This window comes from Nerophis ophidion, unplaced genomic scaffold (assembly GCF_033978795.1).
Source record: "Nerophis ophidion isolate RoL-2023_Sa unplaced genomic scaffold, RoL_Noph_v1.0 HiC_scaffold_115, whole genome shotgun sequence".
Taxonomy (NCBI): domain Eukaryota; kingdom Metazoa; phylum Chordata; class Actinopteri; order Syngnathiformes; family Syngnathidae; genus Nerophis; species Nerophis ophidion.
This window is the reverse complement of record NW_026907037.1, coordinates 102751-129943: the sequence shown is the minus strand read 5'-3', so window position 1 is coordinate 129943 and position 27193 is coordinate 102751. Positions and strand designations below refer to the sequence as shown.

Genomic DNA, 27193 nt, shown 5'->3' with positions numbered 1-27193 from the left:
TTTGAAATAAACTGTCCAGACTTTCATTTTGACTTTCTAACAACATCAGCACATATAACATGTGTGACATTGTTGTATGTCTAACAATCTGTTTAATATGCTTCTACATTTATAAATTACATAATTTGAAATATGAAAATATTACATACTTGTATTTCTAATTGTTAATAATCCCATAGATTATCACCTTTATATGATATACATATGTACTGGTTCACATCTGAAACATCTACTGGACCACTTCAGGAAGCATTTTATTATTTACTTTATACATCATTTGAACAGTTGTCTTTTATTAATTTTTAAAATGTGTGACTTCATGATTTTTTTGTCGGGTTTCTATAATCCATTTGATTAATTATCTTCATTACTCTCTTTTGTAGTATGATGATTGTGTTGTGATTATTTTATATGTATGTCCCCAGACCTTTATGCAATATAACAGTGGGAGAAAATGGCTGAATTGTTTGTGGAAGGATGTTTATTTATTTTTATTTATTTTTTTTTTTTTTTACGAACTTACATTCGTGGATAAAACAAAAAATTCCAATATTGGGTTTTGTGTTTAATGTGTTTTCTTTTTAAACATCCCCAAAACAATATCAATATCAATCAAAGTTCAGAGTGTCAGGCAAAAGCCAATATTGTACATCATCCTACAGATATTTACTTTGCATTTTGTTGGAGCCAAATTTCCTTATTTGTTTATTTTGTTTTTATTTTGTTTTCTCCATTTGATTGCTGGCTCTGTTGATGCGGAATTTCCTTTTTGGCAGATTGCTCCGCCCACTTCCTCTTGAGTGCCAGGAAATGTTGACAGGGATGGGACGGTTGCTATGGTGCAGTTGCCATGGTAACGTGATTTAATTGGGTTCAGGTAGGAGTATTCAGGGCGATTGCATGGAGGACACAAACAGTTTAGGACGGTGCCGTGCGTGGTCAGGTCTCACTACTTTGACAATGTTCCATTCAATCCAAGGTCAGCATACTTTATGTTCTATAGTCTACATGTCATTTCAGTTTGATAGCTTAAAATAAACAGATTGTCATATGCAAAGATATTTCCACAGTACTGGACATTGAATCATTTGCACGCATCAAACTAGTCAACACAGTCGCCCTCACTATCAGCTTAAAGGTCAAGGCTGTACAACAATACCAACATGTACAGTAACGCCCACAAACACTTGCCTTTTGTCAGCAAAGTTCTTGTAAAAAAGAAAAGCTAATGTCCCGCCTATCCTCCCCCGAGCCACTCACGACTTCATCTGGGACACAAAGGACAAGACAAAAAGTGAAAGACAGTTTTAAGGACTTCAACACAAAATGTGTGCATCCTTTCTAACGGCCACTGGGGGGCAGTAGAGGTAACTATTCCAGCAAGGTTTTCCAAAGTGTTTTACAAGGTCTGACTCCAATTGCCTACCTGGTCTGTGTGACTACACTCTGGCAACCCATGTTGTCTGATATAGTCCTCAAACATACATTTTGCTACTGTAAAGACACGCTGGAAAAGGTTGACATAGCGTGTAAAGTAGTCTTTAAACCACAAGTACACACCTGTTGTCCTGAGATGTAACAGGTAACTCAGTAATATTCACAGCAGCAGATCTTATCATGTTGAAATGTACCATCTTTATCTTTCATGATGGTCACTTACCATGACTTGATTAACGTGGACCCCAACTTAAACAAGTCGAAAAACTTATTTGGGTGTTAACATTTAGTGGTCAATTATACGGAATATGTACTGTACTGTGCAATCTACTAATACAAGTAATCAATCACTGCGGTTAAGTGGCTTGAAACAAGCGTCCAGTCAATGTTTGGCTTTACCGTGTCGGATTTCACATTTCACTTTCCTTTTCTTGGATGCTTTGCCACCAGAAGATTCAGCCTCCCACTTTTCCTCTCCTCCCACTTTTAGTAGTTTGGCCACAGCGATTCATTCACATGAATTGTTTCAGCTTTAGTTTTTACTTCCTGAACCAACCCTGGCTTGGAATTTATCCCTGGCATGGACTTTAACCTATGCAAGGCAGAACTGCCAAATGTGACTATCATAAACAGAAATAAAAGTATAAAATGGGTGAAGTCAGCAGAAAGCGAACAAGAGCCAAGGTGAAAGATGTTCTTCTGCTTGGAGACGGCACATATCTAACATTAACATACACACCTTGATGAGTTACCCACTAGATGTCTAAAGTCTGTGCTGAGCAGTTTGTCAGCACAATTCCTTCATCTCGTTAAGGTCTCACTTCAGACTGGAACATTTGCAAAGGCCTTAAAGGGGCTGTTTGCAACATTTACACAGATGTCTAGAGGGCGCTAACTTTCCAATTGATTTCACACAGCATATCCCTCCTTCTTTCAGCTTCTAGGACGTAATGATGTAACTACATACCTGCGTAACACATGCATTAGTTGTTAGCTGATAATAGTCATTTGGATGTAATGATGTAACTACATACCTGCGTAACACATGCATTAGTTGTTAGCTAATAATAGTCATTTGGATGTAATGATGTAACTACATACCTGCGTAACACATGCATTAGTTGTTAGCTAATAATAGTCATTTGGATGTAATGATGTAACTACATACCTGCGTAACACATGCATTAGTTGTTAGCTAATAATAGTCATTTGGATGTAATGATGTAACTACATACCTGCGTAACACATGCATTAGATGTTAGCTAATAATAGTCATTTGGATGTAATGATGTAACTACATACCTGCGTAACACATGCATTAGTTGTTAGCTAATAATAGTCATTTGGATGTAATGATGTAACTACATACCTGCGTAACACATGCATTAGTTGTTAGCTAATAATAGTCATTTGGATGTAATGATGTAACTACATACCTGCGTAACACATGCATTAGTTGTTAGCTAATAATAGTCATTTGGATGTAATGATGTAACTACATACCTGCGTAACACATGCATTAGATGTTAGCTAATAATAGTCATTTGGATGTAATGATGTAACTACATACCTGCATAACACATGCATTAGTTGTTAGCTAATAATAGTCATTTGGATGTAATGATGTAACTACATACCTGCGTAACACATGCATTAGTTGTTAGCTAATAATAGTCATTTGGATAGTTCAATTAAGTTTAAATCCTATCTTAACAATAACATGATTGCAAATTGTTTGTGGCCTCTCTTGGACTGCTTTTGTACGTGTGCACGTGTTCTCTGCACGTACGTGTTGACCAGACAGGGTGAGTGACCGCCGTAAACACCAATCATTTTATACACACTGGTTATTACACAACCTTAGTAATTGTAAAAGTAATAGTCTTTATGCCACAGTGCTGAACAACCATCTGCCCATATCAAACCTGACAATTTTGGGCAAAGTCCTGGGAAAAGGTGTCTCCCAAATCTGGTGATGTGCAATACCACTGATTTTTATTCAGAACCTATAACAAGTAATATCCAGGCTGGTATCGGCAATACGGGTCCGATGCTGATACTTTGTACAAGTATACTTAATGGAACTGGTAATATTTAAAAAGTAGTGTGTTTTGAGTGCTGCTGATCTTGGGGAATCATCTTCAAATGATATAAAGTCAGAGGGCGAAACAAATAGTAGTGTTATTCTGCACTAAATGCATGATCTTGTCTATATTCAACTCTGTATGAAGTGTCTTCAAATAGTCTACATAAAAGGAAACATACACCTGCTGTTTTAGAATACTGACTGACACAATTTACTTGCCGCAAATTCTGAAAGACTGAGCCCAGCACAATGTGCCGCTGCGCTACGTACTTACCTCTGCGGGAGAAAAAGTAGTTCCCACCAATCACGTTTCATTTGGCCAAGATTTCAGTGATTTAGTAACTTTACACTGTGTTAATGTTAATGATATACATGATCTCAAATAACTAAAATATCAATATTTTGACTTGAGAATCAATATTAGAGCATAAAGAGCTGGTATTGAAATGTCAGTATCGATCCGTACATCACTAGCAAAAGCTTGGTGACTTTCTCCTGTTCAACAATGTGTTTGATACTTTCCAATCAGTCTTTAGGTCCCACCACAGCACTGAAACAGTGATAAGGTGACAAATGATGTCTGCCTGTAAACAGATGCAGGACAAGTCTCAGTCTTGGTTCTGCTGGACCTGAGGGCTGCCTTTGACACAGTTGACCATTCCATCTTATTACAGAGGTTACAAAACTGGGTGGGAATATCCACTTCGTAGAATTGGTAACGGTGTTTCTGACCAAATGGCTATGACCTGTGGGGTTCCTCAGGGCTCTATTCTGGGACCCTATTGTTCAACTTGTACATGCTGCCACTTGCACACCTTGACACCATGAATATTCATGGAAGACATAACAAGTCCGCCATTGTTTATTCATTTTAATAAGTGGCATGACTGTGTGAGAACTTGTGTAACTAAGATAAATCTACATGTGTGACATGTTAGCCTGGTGAGAATGTTTCTTACCACCCAGCCACCAATGTATGTGACACGGACAGTTCTGAGGTGGCGTCCACTTGGCATAGTCGTGCTGGACAAGAACTCTTGGCACCACCTTAAAGGCACCTGGAATGCTGTCCTCCGAGTCCTTCGTCATCGGGAGGATCTTAGTTGTGGCATTTCCAGTTTTGCTGGCTTCAATGCCACAGTGTACAGCCAGCTTGGCGTAGATTGAGTGGAATTGCTGTGTGTTGGCATTGTTGTTGCAGCCTCCTGTTTATAATAAGAGAAGAGTACATACATAAGATTGTGCATTAGCACCCTCATCTTACATTCTTATTGACATATACAAATATAGTTATTAATATTGTATTTCTTGAAATGCCTTATGCCTATATAAAAGATGAAACAATTAAAATGTACCTCTTCATTTCATATTTTCAATTATCAACACACAGCACATGATTTATGAAGGTGAACAAATGTAACAAACAATCCTTGATGTGATTAAATGAGTGACTCATTAAAATACATCTTTGGTATCATTTATTTTAAGTTTAAGTCCCAACGATGAATTGTAGATGAGACTATTATTTGTAGCAGGAAATCAACTGCAAACAAAGTTATCCTTTTCCTCATTAGCGTCACGAGCTCAGCAGCACAAATAAATCCAACTTTGTCTTTCAGGGATGAATGTTTAATTAGTGGAGTCCTCAGATGTAAAGACATTGGTGCATCTAATGCTTTCTTCTCTAAATCCTTGTGAGTGTCACATGAAGTGAGGTCGCAGCGAGCAGTAACGTCTTGCTGATCATAAATGCTTTAAATCTTTAAAAACAATATTTTTATCAAGAGTACAAAAATCCACTCCATCCCATTTTAAATATCTATTTTTAATGATCGCTTTCATACTTGTTGCTAAACCTTTTCTGCACGGATTCAGGTAAATAAACAGAAGCCTAATGGGACTCTAGACCAAGATGAGTCGCCCGCTGGCCTGTTCTAAAAATAGCTCAAATAGCAGCACTTACCAGTGAGCTGCTTCTATTTTTTTAAACTTTATTTATTTACCAGCAAGCTGGTCTCGCTTTGCTCGACATTTTTATTTCTAAGAGAGACAAAACTCATAGAATTTGAAAATCCAAGAAAATATTTGAAAGACTTGGTCTTCACTTGTTTAAATTGTCACACCTATGGATCATGTTTTGTTTTGATTTTGGACATTGTCACGTTTTGCACTTCCTGGTTTTGTTTGTTTCCATGCCAACACATTAGTGCCCACCTTGTCACGCCCCTGCCCTCAGTCCCGCACCAGTTCCTGATTATCACAGCTAGTATTTAAGTCATTTTTCTTTCTGTTCATCAGTCTGGGAACTTCGCTTTCATTGCCTTTCATACTTTATGCCATGCTTTTCGATTCATCCACGCCAAGTAAGTTTGTGTTTGTATCTATGCCTTTGATAGTATCTTTTGTTTGTTTATAGATAGTATTGCCATTGTGCTGTTTTTGTTCTAAGTTTTAGTATAGATTATTATCCGCCATCAGCGCGCTTTTTGTTTTGCCTTATTTATTGTATTTTGAGTATAAATAAAACACATGTACCTGAATTCACGCCTGGCTCGTCCTGTAATCCCTCTGCGTCGAAGGAGCACAAATAATCCATGTCTGACATAAATAAATTCATTTATTTTTTACTTTGCTTTTTATTACTTTCAGAAAGACAATCTTAGAGAAAAAATACAACCTTCAAAATGATTTTAGGATTTTTAAACACATATACCTTTTTACCTTTTAAATTCCTTCCTCTTCTTTCCTGACAATTTAAATCAATGTTCAAGTATATTCATTTTAATATTATAAAGAATAATAAATAAATTTTAATTTAATTCTTTATAATAGATTCAGTTTTTTCAACGAAGAATATTTGTGAAACTTATTATGATTAAAATTAAAAAAAAAATATTCTGGCAAATCTAGAAAATCTGTAGAATCAAATTTGAATCTTATTTCAAAGTATTTTGAATTTCTTTTAAATTTTTTGTTCTGGAAAATCTAAAAGAAACTGATTTGTCTTTGTTAGAAATATAGCTTGGTCCAATTTGTTATATATTCTAACAAAGTGCAGATTGGATTTTAACCTATTTAAAACATGTCATCAAAACTCAAAAATTAATCTTAATCAGGAAAAATTACTAATCATGTTCCTTAAATTCTTTTTTTAATTTTTTCAAAATGATTCGAAGTAGTCAGTTTTTCTCTTCTTTTTTTCCATTGGATTTTGAATTTTAAAGAGTCGAAATTGAAGATAAACTATGTTTCAAAATTTAATTTTCTTTTTTTTTTCCCGTTTTCTCCTCTTTTAAACCGTTTAAGTAAGTGTTTTTTTTTCATCATTTATTCTCTACAAAAAACCTTCCGTAAAAGGAAAAAAAATGTACGACGGAATGACAGACAGAAATACCCATTTTTTTATATACATAGATTTATTTTTTAAAGGTAAATTGAGCAGATTGGCTATTTCTGGCAATTTGTTTAAGTGTGTATCAAACTGGTAGCCCTTGGCATTAATCAGTACCCAAGAAGTAGCTCTTGCTTTCAAAAAGGTTGGTGACCCCTGACTTAGACGCTACAATATCACTTATGTAAAATGTTCATCTAGTTGTTGTGTATTGTTCCTATAAAGTTAGTGTGTGTATTATAATAAAGCTGCTTCAAAAAACATGACATCACCTCCGACACTTTTATTCTTGTAATGATGAGATGACTTTTATGGAGTTAATATTCATGTGTTAGCTGCAGTGGAGGAACTGCCTTGCTGTCAAATATTTCTATCCTCCTCCAGGAAGTGATTTCAAGTCACGTGATTTCCCCGAAATCAGCCGTTAGCAAATGTGTGCGCAAAGCAAACCAGCTTACCTGGTGACAATGACGTGTACAATTCTCATTGGCTCAGGGGAGATTTGATATAAAAGCTGGTTTCCGCCTTGGCGTCCATTTCATGTTTACTCGTCAAGCAAGTTGTCGTCGCCTTGCTTTTCTCTGAGGATTAAAACTAGAAACTTTGTTTTTTTCTGGACTTCCGCACTTTTGTGACATTTAATGATGAACTTGCTTTGCTTCTTCCTCCTAGTTGTACAAACACACAGCGTGACGCCTGGTAAGTCCACTTTCTTTACAACTTTATACACCTCATTCCTACATGCTCAGTCCATACAAAATACTCTCTTATTTCTTCTCATTATTATTGACGCTCTTCTCTTCTCATCAGTCAATAGTTTGCATCTTCATTTGTTGCTCAAACTTTGAACGAGTCAAACTTGTTCAAGTTGTCTCACTTTAACAGCAACATACATCCAACTTTTTACTTTAGCATTTCCGCAAACGTCGGTTTCACTTTTAAATAGGAAAATGACAATAATTAATCCAGGAAACAATCAGGAGTATCAGTTATAAGATGAGGTGTAGATCAGAAGTATTTAATGTACACAAAAATCACTTTATTGGTGGGAATTATTCTGAAATAATGGATATAATTGACCCGAAAGGGACAAGCGGTAGGAAAATGGATGGATGGATTATTGTTTGTTTATTGAGGATCCCCATTAGCCGACGCACAAACGGCTAATGGGGATCCTCTTTTCAAAAGTTCAAAGTAAAATAATGCACACATTTATTTACAAATAAAAGAAAGGAAAAATAAAAATACAAAATTAAAGTACACACGTCAAATTACAATAAAAGAGAAGAAAAAAACATGAAAGATGAACTCTTAAGTCTAAAAAGTGACTCAATATGATTCTTAAATGTTTTTTTTACTGGTAATAGTCCTAATATGTAAAAGAAGAGTATTATAATATTGTTGTTGTATTCCATTGCCAACATTCCATCAGGCGGTGCTATATTTCCATGCTTTGGCAGTGACATCACTAGTTGGAACTTCCCCTCACCTGGAAAAACAACTTTCACTTCTCTGCCGGCAATAATGTCATCTATTTATTTGACACTTGAAATAAGTGCAGTTGTTCATGTGTGTGGTCTTAAAGTGAGGTAGAAATGTGAGATGCATGACATCAAAGACACACGCTGTTATTGTCTCCTGGAACAGGAAGTGATTGTTTACTGGGAGAAGCAGCCGTGTTTGAAGTTGAAATGAAGACAGCATCATTTCAAATAGGAATTGTTCAACATGAAAGTCAAGAATCAAATGTTGTTTTGTCTTTCAGTGATTCACACGCTGCAGTATTTCACCACCGCATGCTCTCAAGTTCCAAACTTCCCAGAGTATGTGGAGGTTGGTTATGTTGATGAAGTTGAGGTGAGTTACTATGACAGCAACATCAGGAAAGCAGAATCCAAACAGGACTGGATGAACAAAATCACAGCAGAGAATCCAAACTACTGGAAGATAGAAACAGAGAACAATGTTGTTGGTGAACATGTCTACAAAGTCAACATTGAAACAGCCATGAAGCGTTTCAACCAAACTGGAGGTTTGTTTATGTTGAACTTTCTACTATTCTACTATATTTGATATTTTGGTAGTGTATTAAAAACACACATTACCTTGTCTCTGTCCATCCCATAATAAGCTGCAACCAAGACATGTTGTGTGTTAGTTTCACTCTGCTTTACAACACTTTGTGTCTCTCAGGTGTTCACACTGTCCAGGAGATGACAGGATGTGAATGGAATGATGAGACTGATGAAGTTAAAGGTTGGAGGCAGTACAGTTATGATGGAGAAGATTTCATATCGTTGGACATGAAGACATGGACATGGACTGCAGCAAAACAACAAGCTTTCCCCACCAAACTCAAGTGGGACCAGGACACACATGAACTAGACTACCTTAAGTATTATTACACTGAGCTATGTCCTTCTTACTTGAAGAAGTATGTGGAGTATGGGAAGAAGGTCCTAATGAGAACAGGTAGAAGCACACCTTATACTTTCACCTTCTCACATGTTAGCACTCCCCCTATAGGAACATTACTCACATTACACTCTCTCTCTCTCCATACTCTTTTCTCTTCACCTCCTTTTCTCTCCATCTTGACCTCCATTCCCTCTTTCTTTACTACAATGTTCTCCCCTTTTCTCCATCTTTACCTTTATTCGCTCCTATTCTCTCCATCTTTACCTCCATTTCTCATTTTTCTGAATCTTTCCCTTCTTTCTCTTCTTTTCTCTCCATCTTTACCTTCATTTTCTCCTTCTTTGCCTTTATTCGCTCCATCCTTACCTTCATTCTCCTTTTCTCTCCATCTTTACCATCATTCTCTCCTTTTCTCTCCATCTTTACCTGCATTCTGTCCTTTTCTCGCCATCTTTATATCCATTCTCTCCATCTTGACCTTCATTCTCACTTTCTGTCCTTTTCTTCCATCTTTCCCTTCATGCTCTCCATTTCTCTCCATATTTACCTCCAATCTCTCCTTTTCTATCCATCTTTACCTTTATTCACTCCTATTCTCCCCATCTTTACCTTTTTTCTCTCTGTTTTTCTCCATCTTTACATCCATTTCTCCTCCTATCCTTCTTTTCATTCTCTCATTTTGTTTCCATCTTTACCTTCATTCTCCCCTTTTGTCTCCGTCTTTACCTTCTCTCTCTCATTTTCTATCGGGTTTGACCTTCGTTCTCTCCTTTTCTTTCCATCTTCCTCCTTTTCTCCCCATTTTTACTTTTATTCTCAACTTTTCTCTCAATCTTTGTCAATTCTCTCCATCTTGACCTCCATTCCCTCCTTTTCTCTCCATCTTTACTTCCATTTTCTCCTTCTCTCTCCTTTACATTCATTCTCTCATTTTTTTCCATCTTTATCTTCTTTCTCCCATTGTGTCTCCATTTTTACCTTATTTCTCTCCTTTTCTATCTATTTTCCTCCTTTTCTCCCCATTTTTACTTTTATTCTCAACCTTTCTCTCAATCTTTATGTCAATTCTCTTCATCTTTACCTTCTTTCTCTCCTTTTCTCTTTATCTTTAACTTCATTCTCACCTTCTCTCTCCTTCTTTACCCCATTCTCTCAATGTCTCTCCATTTTTACTTTTATTCTCAACCTTTCTCTCAATCTTTATGACAATTCTCTCCATCTTTATCTGCTTTCTCTCATTTTCTCTTTATCTTTAACTTCATTCTCGCCTTATCTCTCCTTCACGTCCATTCTCTCAATTTCTCTCCATCTTTACCTCCATGTTCTTCTCTCCATTTTTGCCTCCACTCTCTCCTTTTCTATCCATCTTTACCTCCATTCTTTCCATTTATACCTTTATTCTCTTTCTCTCCATCTTTAACTTCATTATTGCCTCTTCACCTCATCTTTACCTTCATTCTCTCCTTTTCTCTTCTTCTTCACCTTAATTTTCTCCTTCCCTCTCCTTCTTTACCTTCATTTGCTCCATCTGTACCTCCCTTATCTCTTGTTCTCCCCATCTTTACCTCCATTCTCTCCTTTTCTCTCCATCTTTAACTTCATGCTCACCTTTTCTCTTTCTTTTTACCTTCATTTTTTCCTTTTTTTTCTCCATCTTTACCTCCATTCTCTCCTTTTTTTTTGCCATCTTAACTTCATTTTCTCCTTTACCTTTTGTTCCATCCTTACCTTCATTTGTTACATCTTTACCTCCATCTTCTCTCCCTGTCATCCTCCATTCCCACGTGACTTCCTGGGCAGAGCTTCCAAAGGTGTTCCTGCTCCAGAAGACGCCATCCTCTCCGGTCACCTGCATGGCGACAGGTTTCTACCCCGACCGAGCCGACTTGTTTTGGAGGAAAGACGGCGAGCAGATCTTCGAGGACGTGGAGCACGGAGAGCTGCTCCCCAACCACGACGGAACCTTCCAGTTGTCGGTGGAGCTGAAAGTGGAGGTGACGGCCGAGGTGGAGGGCAAGTACGAATGTGTGTTCCAGCTGTCTGGCGTGAAGGAGGACCTGGTCACCAAGCTGGAGAGAAGAAGCATCCTGAGCAACGCAAGCCCTGAAGGTGAGAAAGACACATGTTGAATAGTGTCAATGGAAGCACCTGATGTGACTTGTCAAACAAATCAATCATACCATACCAACAGGCAACGTGAGCGTCACTGCCACGCTGGCGGTCCTCGCTGTGGTGCTCCTCCTGGCGGCCCCCACCCCCATCATCATCTTCATCATCAAGCGTCGCCCAAGCAGACAAGGTGAGGGACACAAATGTTTCCTCTTTCAGGAAGACGCCAACAAGTCTCTGCCGGCATTCATCAGATGTGAATTTCACCTGCTTTCTCTTTCATTTCAGCCCAATACCATGCAGCTGGTAAGTAAAACATCTTCTCTTTCTTGGAAACCAGAACAATAAACAAAGCACACTTTGTAAGTTTACCCCCACAAAGACGATCATTTATGACTGATTCATCTTTGTTATACACCTTTTATGTCCGCTATATTCAATATAATATTGACTTTCTGTTACATTCTGGATTGTTGGTATCTTTGTAAGGGTTAACTTGCAAACTTGCTGTTTGAAGGTGTGATGTAGACACGTGTTACAAGTTTAGCAGGGAAATAAAAGCTTCCCTCCTTGATACTGGTGTAAGCCCACGCAATAGAAAGTATCACAGCCAACTTTTGATGAGTGCTCATGATCATGAACATCAAGGGCCTGATCTATTAAAGGTTTGTGTGTATTCAAACATGTGCAAACCTCATCTACTTAACTCCTGCCCAGAGTCTCTGAAATGAGCAAAATAGAGAGCGCAAGCCATTGAGCGTGTCTGTCTTCATGTACAGTCGTGCTCAAAAGTTTACACACACTTGTAAAGAACATCATGTCATGGCTGTCTTCAGTTTGCAATCATTTCTACAACTCTTATTTATTTGTGATGTAGTGATTGGAGCACATACTTGTTGCTCACTAAAAACATTCATGAAGTTTGCTTCTTTTATGAATTTATTATGGGTCTACTGTACATGTGAGCAAATGTGCTGGGTCAAAAGTGTACATACAGCAATGTTAATATTTGCTTACATGTCCCTTGGCAAGTTTCACTGCAATAAGGCGCTTTTGGTCGCCATCCACAAGCTTCTGCTTGAATTTTTGACCACTTCTCTTGACAAAATTGGGGCAGTTCTGACATGGACTTGTTTCTTGTGCATTGTCCACACGTTTAAGTCAGGACTTTGGGAAGGCCATTCTAAAACCTTCATTCTAACACGATTTAGCCATTCCTTGACCACTTTTGACGTGTGTTTGGGGTCATTGTCCTGTTGGAACACCCAACTCCGCCCAAGACCCAACCTCCTGGCTGATGATTTAAGGTTGTCCGGAAAAAATTGGAGGTAATCCTCCTTTTTTCATTGTCCTATTTACTCTCTGTAAAGCACCAGTTCCATTTACAGCAAAACAGGCCCAGAGCATAATACTTCCACCACTATGCTTGACGGTTGGCTTGGTGTTCCTGGGATTAAAGGACTCACCTTTTCTCCTCCAAACATATTGCTGGGTGTTGTGGCCAAACAGCTCAATTTTTGTTAAATCTGACCACAGAACTTTCCTCCAGAAAGCCTTATCTTTGTCCATGCCATGTCAGGTGAAACAAAAAGTGAGCTGTTTGGCCACAATACCCAGCAATATGTTTGGAGGAGAAAAGGTGAGTCCTTGAATCCCAGGAACACCATCCTTACCGTCAAGCATGGTGGTGGTAGTATTATGCTCTGGGCCTGTTTTGCAGCCAATACAACTGGTGCTTTAAATGGGACAATGAAAAAGGAAGATTAGCTCCAAATTCTTCTGGACAAGCTAACATCATCAGCCTGGAGGTTGGGTCTTGGACGCAGTTGGGTGTTCCAACAGGACAATGACCCCAAACACACCCCAAAAGTGGTAAAGGAATGGTTAGAATTAAGGTTTTAGAATGGCCTTCCCAAAGTCCAGACTTAAATGTGTGGATAATGCTGAAGAAACAAGTCCATGTCAGAAAAACAACTAATATAGCTTAACTGCACCAATTTTGTCAGGAGTGGTCAAAAACCAAAAGCATCTTATTGCAGTGAAACTTGCCAAGGGTCATGTAAGCAAATATTAACATTGCTGTATGTACACTTTTGACCCAGCACATTTGCTCACATGTACAGTAGACCCATAATAAATTCATAAAAGAAGCAAACTTCATGAATGTTTTAGTGAGCAACAAGTATGTGCTCCAATCACTACATCACAAATAAATAAGAGTTGTAGAAATGATTGGGAACTGAAGTCAGCCATGACATGATGTTCTTTACAAGTGTATGTAAACTTTTGACCTGACTAAGACACTGGAGGGTTGGTTGCACATGAGCCTTGAAGCCAAGCTGAACCTGTTTGGAGACTTAGTCTTAGACTAGTCAGGAAGTAGAAGAGCAGAATTCCCAGCTGCAAAGATGTGATATGAGTGAAGATGGACTTCCTTCACCAGAGTGAGGTGTGGGCTTAGCATGAGCAGCGTAAGCAGCTCACGGTGCGTTTTGTGCTCCGCCAGCTGGTGACGGTGGTAACCAGCTCTCAGAGAGACGTGAAGGCTGAAGGCTGAGTGACACACAGCACAGTGAGGACTTTGCTTTTTCACGCACCTCCAAATGTTCTTCTGACTTTGTGTGAAGATGATGTTGACTCTGCTAACATCTGCACCTGCTTTTGTTGGGAATGTGCTGAGTCATCTTCTTCCTCCAGGATGCTTTGTGCACTGGAACACAGAGAGATGTCTCCATCGCTGAGGGACCTCATCACACTTGGACTTTTCTTTCACATCTGCACTAATTGCTCCTCATCTTACACCATGTCTTCTTTGGCTGTTTGTGGCTGACAAAACACCTTCAATCTGCATTTGTCAACAATATTTTATCAGATGTTGATCTTTGTGTCCATGTAGTTGTGATGTCATCATTTGGGGCTCATGTGTCATCACATTGACAAGGATTTCTTCTTTCCTTTTCAAACCAATAGACAGCTGCTTATCAGTGAATATCACCTTGTGTCACATCTCATCATTATTTTTAACAATATTTTGCAACATTAGTACCATTTTTAACTACTTCCGTATGCTAATATTAATTGTTTTTGATGTAACATTTAAGAATGTTGATTATGAGAACTGCTGTCCAGTTGTTTTATCTTCTTTTCTGATGACATTAGTCTCATTTGCAATGCAGTTGCACTTCCAAGACCATTAGATGGCAGCACTGTATAACTATTTATGCTATGTTGTCAAACTAGAAAGTAGCTTTTTTTCCAGGAAGAATAATTAGTTAAGTTGCGCCCTACAAACTGTCAATACTGTAAAAATAGTTCTCATTACACAAAACTGTAAAATTCAAACTATAATCTTAATTGTTGTTTCCTTTACCAAATTCCAAGGTGTTGAAATCGCCATGTAAAATCCTTCATGTAAATAGTAGCCTGTCTTTGGCAAATCCTATGTAAATTAGCAATAAGCTAGCGCATTTTGGAAGAGTGTCGCATTACTTTATGTTTGCGCTGTTTTTTTATTAAGCACTGTGTTGGTGTTGAAAATGGCAAGGTGACTTTTAGGGAGTTTGGCTGAGTCCGGCCTGAGTGCTGCTGGAGTGATTGTTTACCTGAGCCCGTGTTTAGTCTGAAAGCAGACATGACGTCACATGCAACAAAGGTATACAACTTGATTTTACGTAATTGATAGTACTGAGGGAATTGGGTCATCACCTACAAAAGTACTGAATTGGGTAGCCAACCTTACCAGTTAGTGTGACGGAGGGGGACAGTGACACAACATTTTTATGACAAAGCGTTGCAAAATATTTATATTTTTTGAAACAATTTGCTGTTTTTTCCGTTCCTTTTTGCATAATCATATTTTTGCTTGATTGCCAAACATGCCGAGGATGTCATTTGGGAAGTAAACAAGGTAGGCCGTTCATATACTCTTGATATTCAGTGTTTTATGGGTACAATGTTTCATGTACATTCTGGGGGTTTTATTCAGTGAAAACTTGTTATATACAATTCTGTTTTGGAGGTGCTTTGTCATTACACACATGATAACACTTCTTGCTTGCAGTCATGCAAAACAAGTATTAAATGATCTTAATTAAGCCTTTACCATGTCCGAAAAGTGACAATCAAAAATAGTTTGTCAAATGTCAACAGAATGAATGAAGGACAGAGCTTTTTATTAAAATACAATATGTAATGTAAATGACTGCAAATTTAAGAGAATAAAATAACACAATTCACCTGTTCTTCTGTTGATGCTAGTAGTGGAATGGTATACACATCTGCTGTGTGTGACAGTGGGTGTGGGTACGATTCCAGGTCAGGATGGGAAGGTAAACATTGATCTGAATCATCATGATTGTTGTGCTGTGGCGACCTCTCATGGGAAAAAAAAAAGAAAGACATTTACTGATTTAATTCTGTTAATTGTGTTATTCTGCACTCCAACATTAATTATTTGGTCATGTTTTTATTACAGTGTGATCTTATTACTCCAAGACATGTATCTAATGAAATACGGGTTTCAGTCAAATAGTAAAACATGTTTTTCACAATGTCAGGTTCAAACATCGATGACATCTATTAAACAAGACAAGAAGCAAGGAAATAAACAGAGACGGAATTCAATTTTGCTCAGTTTGAGGAGAAACATGTCGACCTGTAACCTCTTACAGTGTCACCCACGCTCTCATGGAAAAATGTTCACGTCTCTTTTATATGGATGTTCCCTGTTTACATAACAACAGCTGTTTCAAAAGGAATTGGGGGTATGTAAACAGCCATTGTTTTCGGTCACATTAACACAAATGAAAAAGATGCCTCAGGCTTGTACTGGTCCTGGATCGAGCTTGGGCAGGTCTTGGATTACAATAGATAACCACTCCCATCTCCTCTCATCGTCCACAGTGGTATTTTCCAAGCCTTTGGATTATTGCAACAAAGACAGCTTCCGTCTGTTCACTGGGAATTCAGAGAATGAAAAGGTTTTTTTGATAATTTACAAACAATTTGTCTGACACACATAAATAAAGAAGGTAAAAACAAGAAAACAAACAGAAAAATCACCATGCCAGTAGAGATGAAGACAATCTGCCAACAAAATGTCTCCTACTTATTTTTTCAGAGACTTGTCAAGCCTGCGTGTGATGGATGTGGCCTGCCAGTTAAAAAGTTTGCCCAAGTTATTCTAGTCACTTATGCACAGATGAGATGTCGGCCTCAAAATATTACTTTGCATCACTTTTTGGCAACCAACAATTCATTGATTGAATTAATACATCCAAACACTTTATTGATATGTATGATGTACATGAACAAAGAACAGTTGATGTTGTATGTAGCTTATAAACAAGGAAGAGGTTTGTAACACATCAACATCAACAAGTCCTTTAAAGTCTCATTAATGTCACAGAATTGGACAAATCTTTGACTTTTCCAACCTAGCAAAGGCTTTAGATCATGCTACTTTTGTTGAACAAATGTTTTGCAGGTACAATAGTCTAGATAAACCTGCTTTCAAATCAACTTTAAAGAGACCTTATCTTTTATACTTTATGTTTGAGTGGACTAAATGTACTGTCATTTTAGCTGACTAAAATGTTGTGTGATGTGGTTGACTTAAACTAAATCGATTTAGATTTAGCAGAGAGAAACTATTGTTTGTCACCTTGAGACGCTCCCTGAAACCTAATAATCAGGTGATAAATCTGGAGGTAATAATGGACTCAGACTTGAACTTAAACAGCCGCATGAAGTCGATAACATCAGCAGCTTTTACCACCTGAAACACTTTGTCAACATCAGAGGAATAATGTCTGAATCAGACTTGGAGAGACTAAGTCTTTGTCTCCAGCAGTTTGGACTACTGTAATGCTCTTTTCACTTGGCTCTTTAAACCAGCTGTAAAGCAACTGCAGTACACCCAGAATGCTGCTGCTCAAGTCCTGACTAGAACTAGGAAATATGATCATATCAGTCCATATCAGTCCTGGCTTCCTGTAGCTACTCAGCTTTCCTTGTGTACAAGTCCTTTCATGGTCTTGTGCCAAAGTACATCTCTGACACGTTAGCTCTGAGAACCTTGTTTTATGAGGATTATTCTTCTTTTATTTTGAAGTATTTTCCATGGTTACTTCCATTTTATTGTTGCCTTCTTGTCATTTTCTGTACAGCACTTTGAATTGTGCTCTATAAATAAACTGGCCTTCCCTAATTGTTTTCAGAATAAAACACTTATTTCCAGCTTCAGAGGCACTGCTCATTTCTAGATGTAGAGATGTTGATTTGAGATATCTTCATTCAAGATGTCTTATCAAGTCAAATGTTTGACTAGTTGTTCAATGGATAGGTTGGGCTTCAGTTGAAGAAAAACAGCTGATGAGGAAGTTGGGTTGCAAACTTGACACACCTGTTGTGCTTGCCAGGTCACGTGATTTCCCAGAAAAGCCACTCAAGCATTTACCTGAGGTGGCCACTAGGGGTGCTCTCTAGCTAAGGTGACCAGAGTGGTGTCTAGAGAGAGTGTGGACAAGCAAACAACAGACGCCATGTTGGGGACCAACTGAATCATTTCATGTTAGTTTTCCTAATAATAGCTCTAATTATTATTGTACTTCAGCTCATAAACTTGCAATCAAGTATATTTTTAGGACAATTTTGCATCCAGACTTGATGCACTCGGCCGCTACGTTCATGCAGTGTTTAGTCAGAGGAGACACGGACATCAGCGTGGATCTACAGGAGCTTTAGTTTTCAATTCGCCACAGAGTGAATTCCCGTCCTTCGCTATTTCTTTGGAAACAAAGTAAATAATATATACAAATAAATATATATATTATATGTAGCCTATTATTTAAACACTACTGACAAGTGATGCACCCAAAATGTGGTGGTCTTTGCTCACCAAAAGCGGATGTTGTGGTGAGCAAACAAATATCCACGGCACACACGAATGACGTAGCTCGCCCAAAGCTGATGAGCAAGTCACATTCAGGTCGCATTACGTTGAGACAGAAGTTCCACTTAATAAAATGACATTCCAATTTGAATCAGGACTACTTCCTGAGGTGGCCTCAATCTGATGCCAAAAGATCAGATTTGAAGGACTTTGGAGAGTTTGGACTGTCACAAAAAATCTGATCTTTGTCACTTGAGGGCAAAAAATAATCAGATTTGGTGTGCAGTGTAAACGCTTCTATAAGACCTGCTCAGTGGTCTTGTGGTTAGAGTGTCCGCCCTGAGACTGGAAGGTGGAGAGTCTATAAGACCTGCTCAGTGGTCTTGTGGTTAGAGTGTCCGCCCTGAGACTGGAAGGTGGAGAGTTTATAAGACCTGCTCAGTGGCCTTGTGGTTAGAGTGTCCGCCCTGAGACTGGAAGGTGGAGAGTTTATAAGACCTGCTCAGTGGTCTTGTGGTTAGAGTGTCCGCCCTGAGACTGGAAGGTGGAGAGTTTATAAGACCTGCTCAGTTTTCTTGTGGTTAGAGTGTCCGCCCTGAGACTGGAAGGTGGAGAGTCTATAAGACCTGCTCAGTGGTCTTGTGGTTAGAGTGTCCGCCCTGAGACTGGAAGGTGGAGAGTCTATAAGACCTGCTCAGTGGTCTTGTGGTTAGAGTGTCCGCCCTGAGACTGGAAGATGGAGAGTTTATAAGACCTGCTCAGTGGCCTTGTGGTTAGATTGTCCGCCCTGAGACTGGAAGGTGGAGAGTTTATAAGACCTGCTCAGTGGTCTTGTGGTTAGAGTGTCCGCCCTGAGACTGGAAGATGGAGAGTTTATAAGACCTGCTCAGTGGCCTTGTGGTTAGATTGTCCGCCCTGAGACTGGAAGGTGGAGAGTTTATAAGACCTGCTCAGTGGTCTTGTGGTTAGAGTGTCCGCCCTGAGACTGGAAGGTGGAGAGTCTATAAGACCTGCTCAGTGGTCTTGTGGTTAGAGTGTCCGCCCTGAGACTGGAAGGTGGAGAGTTTATAAGACCTGCTCAGTGGCCTTGTGGTTAGAGTGTCCGCCCTGAGACTGGAAGGTGGAGAGTTTATAAGACCTGCTCAGTGGTCTTGTGGTTAGAGTGTCCGCCCTGAGACTGGAAGGTGGAGAGTTTATAAGACCTGCTCAGTTTTCTTGTGGTTAGAGTGTCCGCCCTGAGACTGGAAGGTGGAGAGTCTATAAGACCTGCTCAGTGGTCTTGTGGTTAGAGTGTCCGCCCTGAGACTGGAAGGTGGAGAGTCTATAAGACCTGCTCAGTGGTCTTGTGGTTAGAGTGTCCGCCCTGAGACTGGAAGATGGAGAGTTTATAAGACCTGCTCAGTGGCCTTGTGGTTAGATTGTCCGCCCTGAGACTGGAAGGTGGAGAGTTTATAAGACCTGCTCAGTGGTCTTGTGGTTAGAGTGTCCGCCCTGAGACTGGAAGATGGAGAGTTTATAAGACCTGCTCAGTGGCCTTGTGGTTAGATTGTCCGCCCTGAGACTGGAAGGTGGAGAGTTTATAAGACCTGCTCAGTGGTCTTGTGGTTAGAGTGTCCGCCCTGAGACTGGAAGGTGGAGAGTTTATAAGACCTGCTCAGTGGCCTTGTGGTTAGAGTGTCCGCCCTGAGACTGGAAGGTGGAGAGTCTATAAGACCTGCTCAGTGGTCTTGTGGTTAGAGTGTCCGCCCTGAGACTGGAAGGTGGAGAGTTTATAAGACCTGCTCAGTGGCCTTGTGGTTAGAGTGTCCGCCCTGAGACTGGAAGGTGGAGAGTCTATAAGACCTGCTCAGTGGTCTTGTGGTTAGACTGTCCGCCCTGAGACTGGAAGGTGGAGAGTTTATAAGACCTGCTCAGTGGTCTTGTGGTTAGAGTGTCCGCCCTGAGACTGGAAGGTGGAGAGTCTATAAGACCTGCTCAGTGGTCTTGTGGTTAGAGTGTCCGCCCTGAGACTGGAAGGTGGAGAGTCTATAAGACCTGCTCAGTGGTCTTGTGGTTAGAGTGTCCGCCCTGAGACTGGAAGGTGGAGAGTTTATAAGACCTGCTCAGTGGCCTTGTGGTTAGAGTGTCCGCCCTGAGACTGGAAGGTGGAGAGTCTATAAGACCTGCTCAGTGGTCTTGTGGTTAGAGTGTCCGCCCTGAGACTGGAAGGTGGAGAGTCTATAAGACCTGCTCAGTGGTCTTGTGGTTAGAGTGTCCGCCCTGAGACTGGAAGGTGGAGAGTTTATAAGACCTGCTCAGTGGTCTTGTGGTTAGAGTGTCCGCCCTGAGACTGGAAGGTGGAGAGTTTATAAGACCTGCTCAGTGGTCTTGTGGTTAGAGTGTCCGCCCTGAGACTGGAAGGTGGAGAGTCTATAAGACCTGCTCAGTGGTCTTGTGGTTAGAGTGTCCGCCCTGAGACTGGAAGGTGGAGAGTTTATAAGACCTGCTCAGTGGCCTTGAGGTTAGAGTGTCCGCCCTGAGACTGGAAGGTGGAGAGTTTATAAGACCTGCTCAGTGGTCTTGTGGTTAGAGTGTCCGCCCTGAGACTGGAAGGTGGAGAGTCTATAAGACCTGCTCAGTGGTCTTGTGGTTAGAGTGTCCGCCCTGAGACTGGAAGATGGAGAGTTTATAAGACCTGCTCAGTGGCCTTGTGGTTAGATTGTCCGCCCTGAGACTGGAAGGTGGAGAGTTTATAAGACCTGCTCAGTGGTCTTGTGGTTAGAGTGTCCGCCCTGAGACTGGAAGGTGGAGAGTTTATAAGACCTGCTCAGTGGTCTTGTGGTTAGAGTGTCCGCCCTGAGACTGGAAGGTGGAGAGTCTATAAGACCTGCTCAGTGGTCTTGTGGTTAGAGTGTCCGCCCTGAGACTGGAAGATGGAGAGTTTATAAGACCTGCTCAGTGGCCTTGTGGTTAGATTGTCCGCCCTGAGACTGGAAGGTGGAGAGTTTATAAGACCTGCTCAGTGGTCTTGTGGTTAGAGTGTCCGCCCTGAGACTGGAAGATGGAGAGTTTATAAGACCTGCTCAGTGGCCTTGTGGTTAGATTGTCCGCCCTGAGACTGGAAGGTGGAGAGTTTATAAGACCTGCTCAGTGGTCTTGTGGTTAGAGTGTCCGCCCTGAGACTGGAAGGTGGAGAGTTTATAAGACCTGCTCAGTGGCCTTGTGGTTAGAGTGTCCGCCCTGAGACTGGAAGGTGGAGAGTCTATAAGACCTGCTCAGTGGTCTTGTGGTTAGAGTGTCCGCCCTGAGACTGGAAGGTGGAGAGTTTATAAGACCTGCTCAGTGGCCTTGTGGTTAGAGTGTCCGCCCTGAGACTGGAAGGTGGAGAGTCTATAAGACCTGCTCAGTGGTCTTGTGGTTAGACTGTCCGCCCTGAGACTGGAAGGTGGAGAGTTTATAAGACCTGCTCAGTGGTCTTGTGGTTAGAGTGTCCGCCCTGAGACTGGAAGGTGGAGAGTTTATAAGACCTGCTCAGTGGTCTTGTGGTTAGAGTGTCCGCCCTGAGACTGGAAGGTGGAGAGTTTATAAGACCTGCTCAGTGGCCTTGAGGTTAGAGTGTCCGCCCTGAGACTGGAAGGTGGAGAGTTTATAAGACCTGCTCAGTGGTCTTGTGGTTAGAGTGTCCGCCCTGAGACTGGAAGGTGGAGAGTCTATAAGACCTGCTCAGTGGCCTTGTGGTTAGAGTGTCCGCCCTGAGACTGGAAGGTGGAGAGTTTATAAGACCTGCTCAGTGGTCTTGTGGTTAGAGTGTCCGCCCTGAGACTGGAAGGTGGAGAGTTTATAAGACCTGCTCAGTGGTCTTGTGGTTAGAGTGTCCGCCCTGAGACTGGAAGGTGGAGAGTTTATAAGACCTGCTCAGTGGCCTTGTGGTTAGAGTGTCCGCCCTGAGACTGGAAGGTGGAGAGTCTATAAGACCTGCTCAGTGGTCTTGTGGTTAGAGTGTCCGCCCTGAGACTGGAAGGTGGAGAGTCTATAAGACCTGCTCAGTGGTCTTGTGGTTAGAGTGTCCGCCCTGAGACTGGAAGGTGGAGAGTTTATAAGACCTGCTCAGTGGCCTTGTGGTTAGAGTGTCCGCCCTGAGACTGGAAGGTGGAGAGTCTATAAGACCTGCTCAGTGGTCTTGTGGTTAGATTGTCCGCCCTGAGACTGGAAGGTGGAGAGTCTATAAGACCTGCTCAGTGGCCTTGTGGTTAGAGTGTCCGCCCTGAGACTGGAAGGTGGAGAGTTCAAACCCTGGGCGAGTCGTACCAAGGACAATAAAAATGGGAGCCATTACCTCCCTGCTTGGCACTCAGCATCAAGGCTTGGAATTGGGGGTTAAATCACCAAAATGATTCCTGAGCGCGGCCACCGCTGCTGCTCACTGCTCCCCTCACCTCCCAGGATCTGAACATGGTGATGGGTTAAATGCAGAGGATAAATTCACTACACCGAGTGTGTGTGTGACTATCTTTGGGACTTAAACTTAAAAAATAATAAAAAAAATATATTTTAATGAGTCATTCATTTAATCACATCAAGGATTGTTTGTTACATTTGTTCACCTTCATAAATCATGTGTTGTGTGTTGATAACTGAAAATATGAAACGAAGGGAAACATTTTATTTGTTTCATCTTTTATATAGGCATAAGGCATTTCAAGAAATACAATATTAATAACTATATTTGTATATGTCAATAAGAATGTAAGATGAGGGTGCTAATGCACAATCTTATGTATGTACTCTTCTCTTATTATAAACAGGAGGCTGCAACAACAATGCCAACACACAGCAATTCCACTCAATCTACGCCAAGCTGGCTGTACACTGTGGCATTGAAGCCAGCAAAACTGGATATGCCACAACTAAGATCCTCCCTATGGTGGAGGACTCGGAGGACAGCATTCCAGGTGCCTTTAAGGTGGTGCCAAGATTAGCAACACTTGAAATACACTACTTTTTAAACAATACCAGACCCATAATTTACAGTATATTTGCGCAAAAAATCAGTATCAGACCCATATTGCCGATACCGGCCTGGATTTTACTTGGTATCGGTTCTGAATAAAAATCAGTGGTATTGCACATCACCAGTCTTTGTGCGTGCGTATAAAATGATTGGTGTTTACGGCGGTCACTCACCCTGTCTGGTCAACACGTACGTGCAGAGAACACGTGCACACGTACAAAAGCAGTCCAAGAGAGGCCACAAACAATTTGCAATCATGTTATTGTTAAGATAGGATTTACATTTAATCAAACTATCCAAATGACTATTATTAGCTAACAACAGCCACATGTAATGCATGTGTTACGCAGGTATGTAGTTACATCATTACATCCAAATGACTATTATTAGCTAACAACAGCCACATGTAATGCATGTGTTACGCAGGTATGTAGTTACATCATTACATCCAAATGACTATTATTAGCTAACAACAGCCACATGTAATGCATGTGTTACGCAGGTATGTAGTTACATCATTACATCCAAATGACTATTATTAGCTAACAACAGCCACATGTAATGCATGTGTTACGCAGGTATGTAGTTACATCATTACATCCAAATGACTATTATTAGCTAACAACAGCCACATCTAATGCATGTGTTACGCAGGTATGTAGTTACATCATTACATCCAAATGACTATTATTAGCTAACAACAGCCACATGTAATGCATGTGTTACGCAGGTATGTAGTTACATCATTACATCCAAATGACTATTATTAGCTAACAACAGCCACATGTAATGCATGTGTTACGCAGGTATGTAGTTACATCATTACATCCAAATGACTATTATTAGCTAACAACAGCCACATGTAATGCATGTGTTACGCAGGTATGTAGTTACATCATTACATCCAAATGACTATTATTAGCTAACAACTAATGCATGTGTTACGCAGGTATGTAGTTACATCATTACATCCAAATGACTATTATTAGCTAACAACTAATGCATGTGTTACGCAGGTATGTAGTTACATCATTACATCCAAATGACTATTATTAGCTAACAACAGCCACATGTAATGCATGTGTTACGCAGGTATGTAGTTACATCATTACATCCAAATGACTATTATTAGCTAACAACAGCCACATCTAATGCATGTGTTACGCAGGTATGTAGTTACATCATTACATCCAAATGACTATTATTAGCTAACAACAGCCACATCTAATGCATGTGTTACGCAGGTATGTAGTTACATCATTACATCCAAATGACTATTATTAGCTAACAACAGCCACATGTAATGCATGTGTTACGCAGGTATGTAGTTACATCATTACATCCAAATGACTATTATTAACTAACAACAGCCACATGTAATGCATGTGTTACGCAGGTATGTAGTTACATCATTACATCCAAATGACTATTATTAGCTAACAACAGCCACATCTAATGCATGTGTTACGCAGGTATGTAGTTACATCATTACATCCAAATGACTATTATTAGCTAACAACAGCCACATGTAATGCATGTGTTACGCAGGTATGTAGTTACATCATTACATCCAAATGACTATTATTAGCTAACAACAGCCACATGTAATGCATGTGTTACGCAGGCATGTAGTTACATCATTACATCCAAATGACTATTATTAGCTAACAACAGCCACATCTAATGCATGTGTTACGCAGGTATGTAGTTACATCATTACATCCAAATGACTATTATTAGCTAACAACAGCCACATGTAATGCATGTGTTACGCAGGTATGTAGTTACATCATTACATCCAAATGACTATTATTAGCTAACAACTAATGCATGTGTTACGCAGGTATGTAGTTACATCATTACATCCAAATGACTATTATTAGCTAACAACTAATGCATGTGTTACGCAGGTATGTAGTTACATCATTACATCCAAATGACTATTATTAGCTAACAACAGCCACATCTAATGCATGTGTTATGCAGGTATGTAGTTACATCATTACATCCAAATGACTATTATTAGCTAACAACTAATGCATGTGTTACGCAGGTATGTAGTTACATCATTACATCCAAATGACTATTATTAGCTAACAACAGCCACATGTAATGCATGTGTTACGCAGGTATGTAGTTACATCATTACATCCAAATGACTATTATTAGCTAACAACTAATGCATGTGTTACGCAGGTATGTAGTTACATCATTACATCCAAATGACTATTATTAGCTAACAACTAATGCATGTGTTACGCAGGTATGTAGTTACATCATTACATCCAAATGACTATTATTAGCTAACAACTAATGCATGTGTTACGCAGGTATGTAGTTACATCATTACATCCAAATGACTATTATTAGCTAACAACTAATGCATGTGTTACGCAGGTATGTAGTTACATCATTACATCCAAATGACTATTATTAGCTAACAACAGCCACATGTAATGCATGTGTTACGCAGGTATGTAGTTACATCATTACATCCAAATGACTATTATTAGCTAACAACAGCCACATCTAATGCATGTGTTACGCAGGTATGTAGTTACATCATTACATCCAAATGACTATTATTAGCTAACAACTAATGCATGTGTTACGCAGGTATGTAGTTACATCATTACATCCAAATGACTATTATTAGCTAACAACTAATGCATGTGTTACGCAGGTATGTAGTTACATCATTACATCCAAATGACTATTATTAGCTAACAACAGCCACATGTAATGCATGTGTTACGCAGGTATGTAGTTACATCATTACATCCAAATGACTATTTTTAGCTAACAACAGCCACATGTAATGCATGTGTTACGCAGGTATGTAGTTACATCATTACATCCAAATGACTATTATTAGCTAACAACAGCCACATGTAATGCATGTGTTACGCAGGTATGTAGTTACATCATTACATCCAAATGACTATTATTAGCTAACAACTAATGCATGTGTTACGCAGGTATGTAGTTACATCATTACATCCAAATGACTATTATTAGCTAACAACTAATGCATGTGTTACGCAGGTATGTAGTTACATCATTACATCCAAATGACTATTATTAGCTAACAACTAATGCATGTGTTACGCAGGTATGTAGTTACATCATTACATCCAAATGACTATTATTAGCTAACAACTAATGCATGTGTTACGCAGGTATGTAGTTACATCATTACATCCAAATGACTATTATTAGCTAACAACTAATGCATGTGTTACGCAGGTATGTAGTTACATCATTACATCCAAATGACTATTATTAGCTAACAACTAATGCATGTGTTACGCAGGTATGTAGTTACATCATTACATCCAAATGACTATTATTAGCTAACAACAGCCACATCTAATGCATGTGTTACGCAGGTATGTAGTTACATCATTACATCCAAATGACTATTATTAGCTAACAACTAATGCATGTGTTACGCAGGTATGTAGTTACATCATTACATCCAAATGACTATTATTAGCTAACAACTAATGCATGTGTTACGCAGGTATGTAGTTACATCATTACATCCAAATGACTATTATTAGCTAACAACTAATGCATGTGTTACGCAGGTATGTAGTTACATCATTACATCCAAATGACTATTATTAGCTAACAACTAATGCATGTGTTACGCAGGTATGTAGTTACATCATTACATCCAAATGACTATTATTAGCTAACAACTAATGCATGTGTTACGCAGGTATGTAGTTACATCATTACATCCAAATGACTATTATTAGCTAACAACAGCCACATCTAATGCATGTGTTACGCAGGTATGTAGTTACATCATTACATCCAAATGACTATTATTAGCTAACAACTAATGCATGTGTTACGCAGGTA

General features: G+C 39.7%; 1 protein-coding gene across 4 annotated transcripts; it reads left to right on the top strand.

Annotated features, from left to right (window-relative positions):
* Positions 1 to 7431: 7431 nt before the first annotated feature.
* On the top strand, positions 7432 to 23444 carry LOC133547469 (major histocompatibility complex class I-related gene protein-like). 4 transcript variants are annotated; one of them, XM_061893146.1, is made up of 8 exons: positions 7434 to 7613; positions 8680 to 8946; positions 9108 to 9386; positions 11133 to 11441; positions 11524 to 11631; positions 11730 to 11747; positions 13948 to 14013; positions 14139 to 17678. In XM_061893146.1, exons 1-7 carry the CDS (start codon positions 7556 to 7558, stop codon positions 13989 to 13991), a joined length of 1083 nt encoding a protein of 360 aa, XP_061749130.1. In that variant the 5' UTR covers positions 7434 to 7555; the 3' UTR covers positions 13992 to 14013; positions 14139 to 17678. The 4 variants fall into 4 exon arrangements, with proteins under 4 accessions (XP_061749132.1, XP_061749129.1, XP_061749130.1 ...); XM_061893145.1 differs by lacking the exons at positions 13948 to 14013; positions 14139 to 17678 and adding an exon at positions 23118 to 23444 and having other exon boundaries at positions 7433 to 7613; XM_061893147.1 differs by lacking the exon at positions 13948 to 14013.
* The last annotated feature ends 3749 nt before the right edge of the window (positions 23445 to 27193 follow it).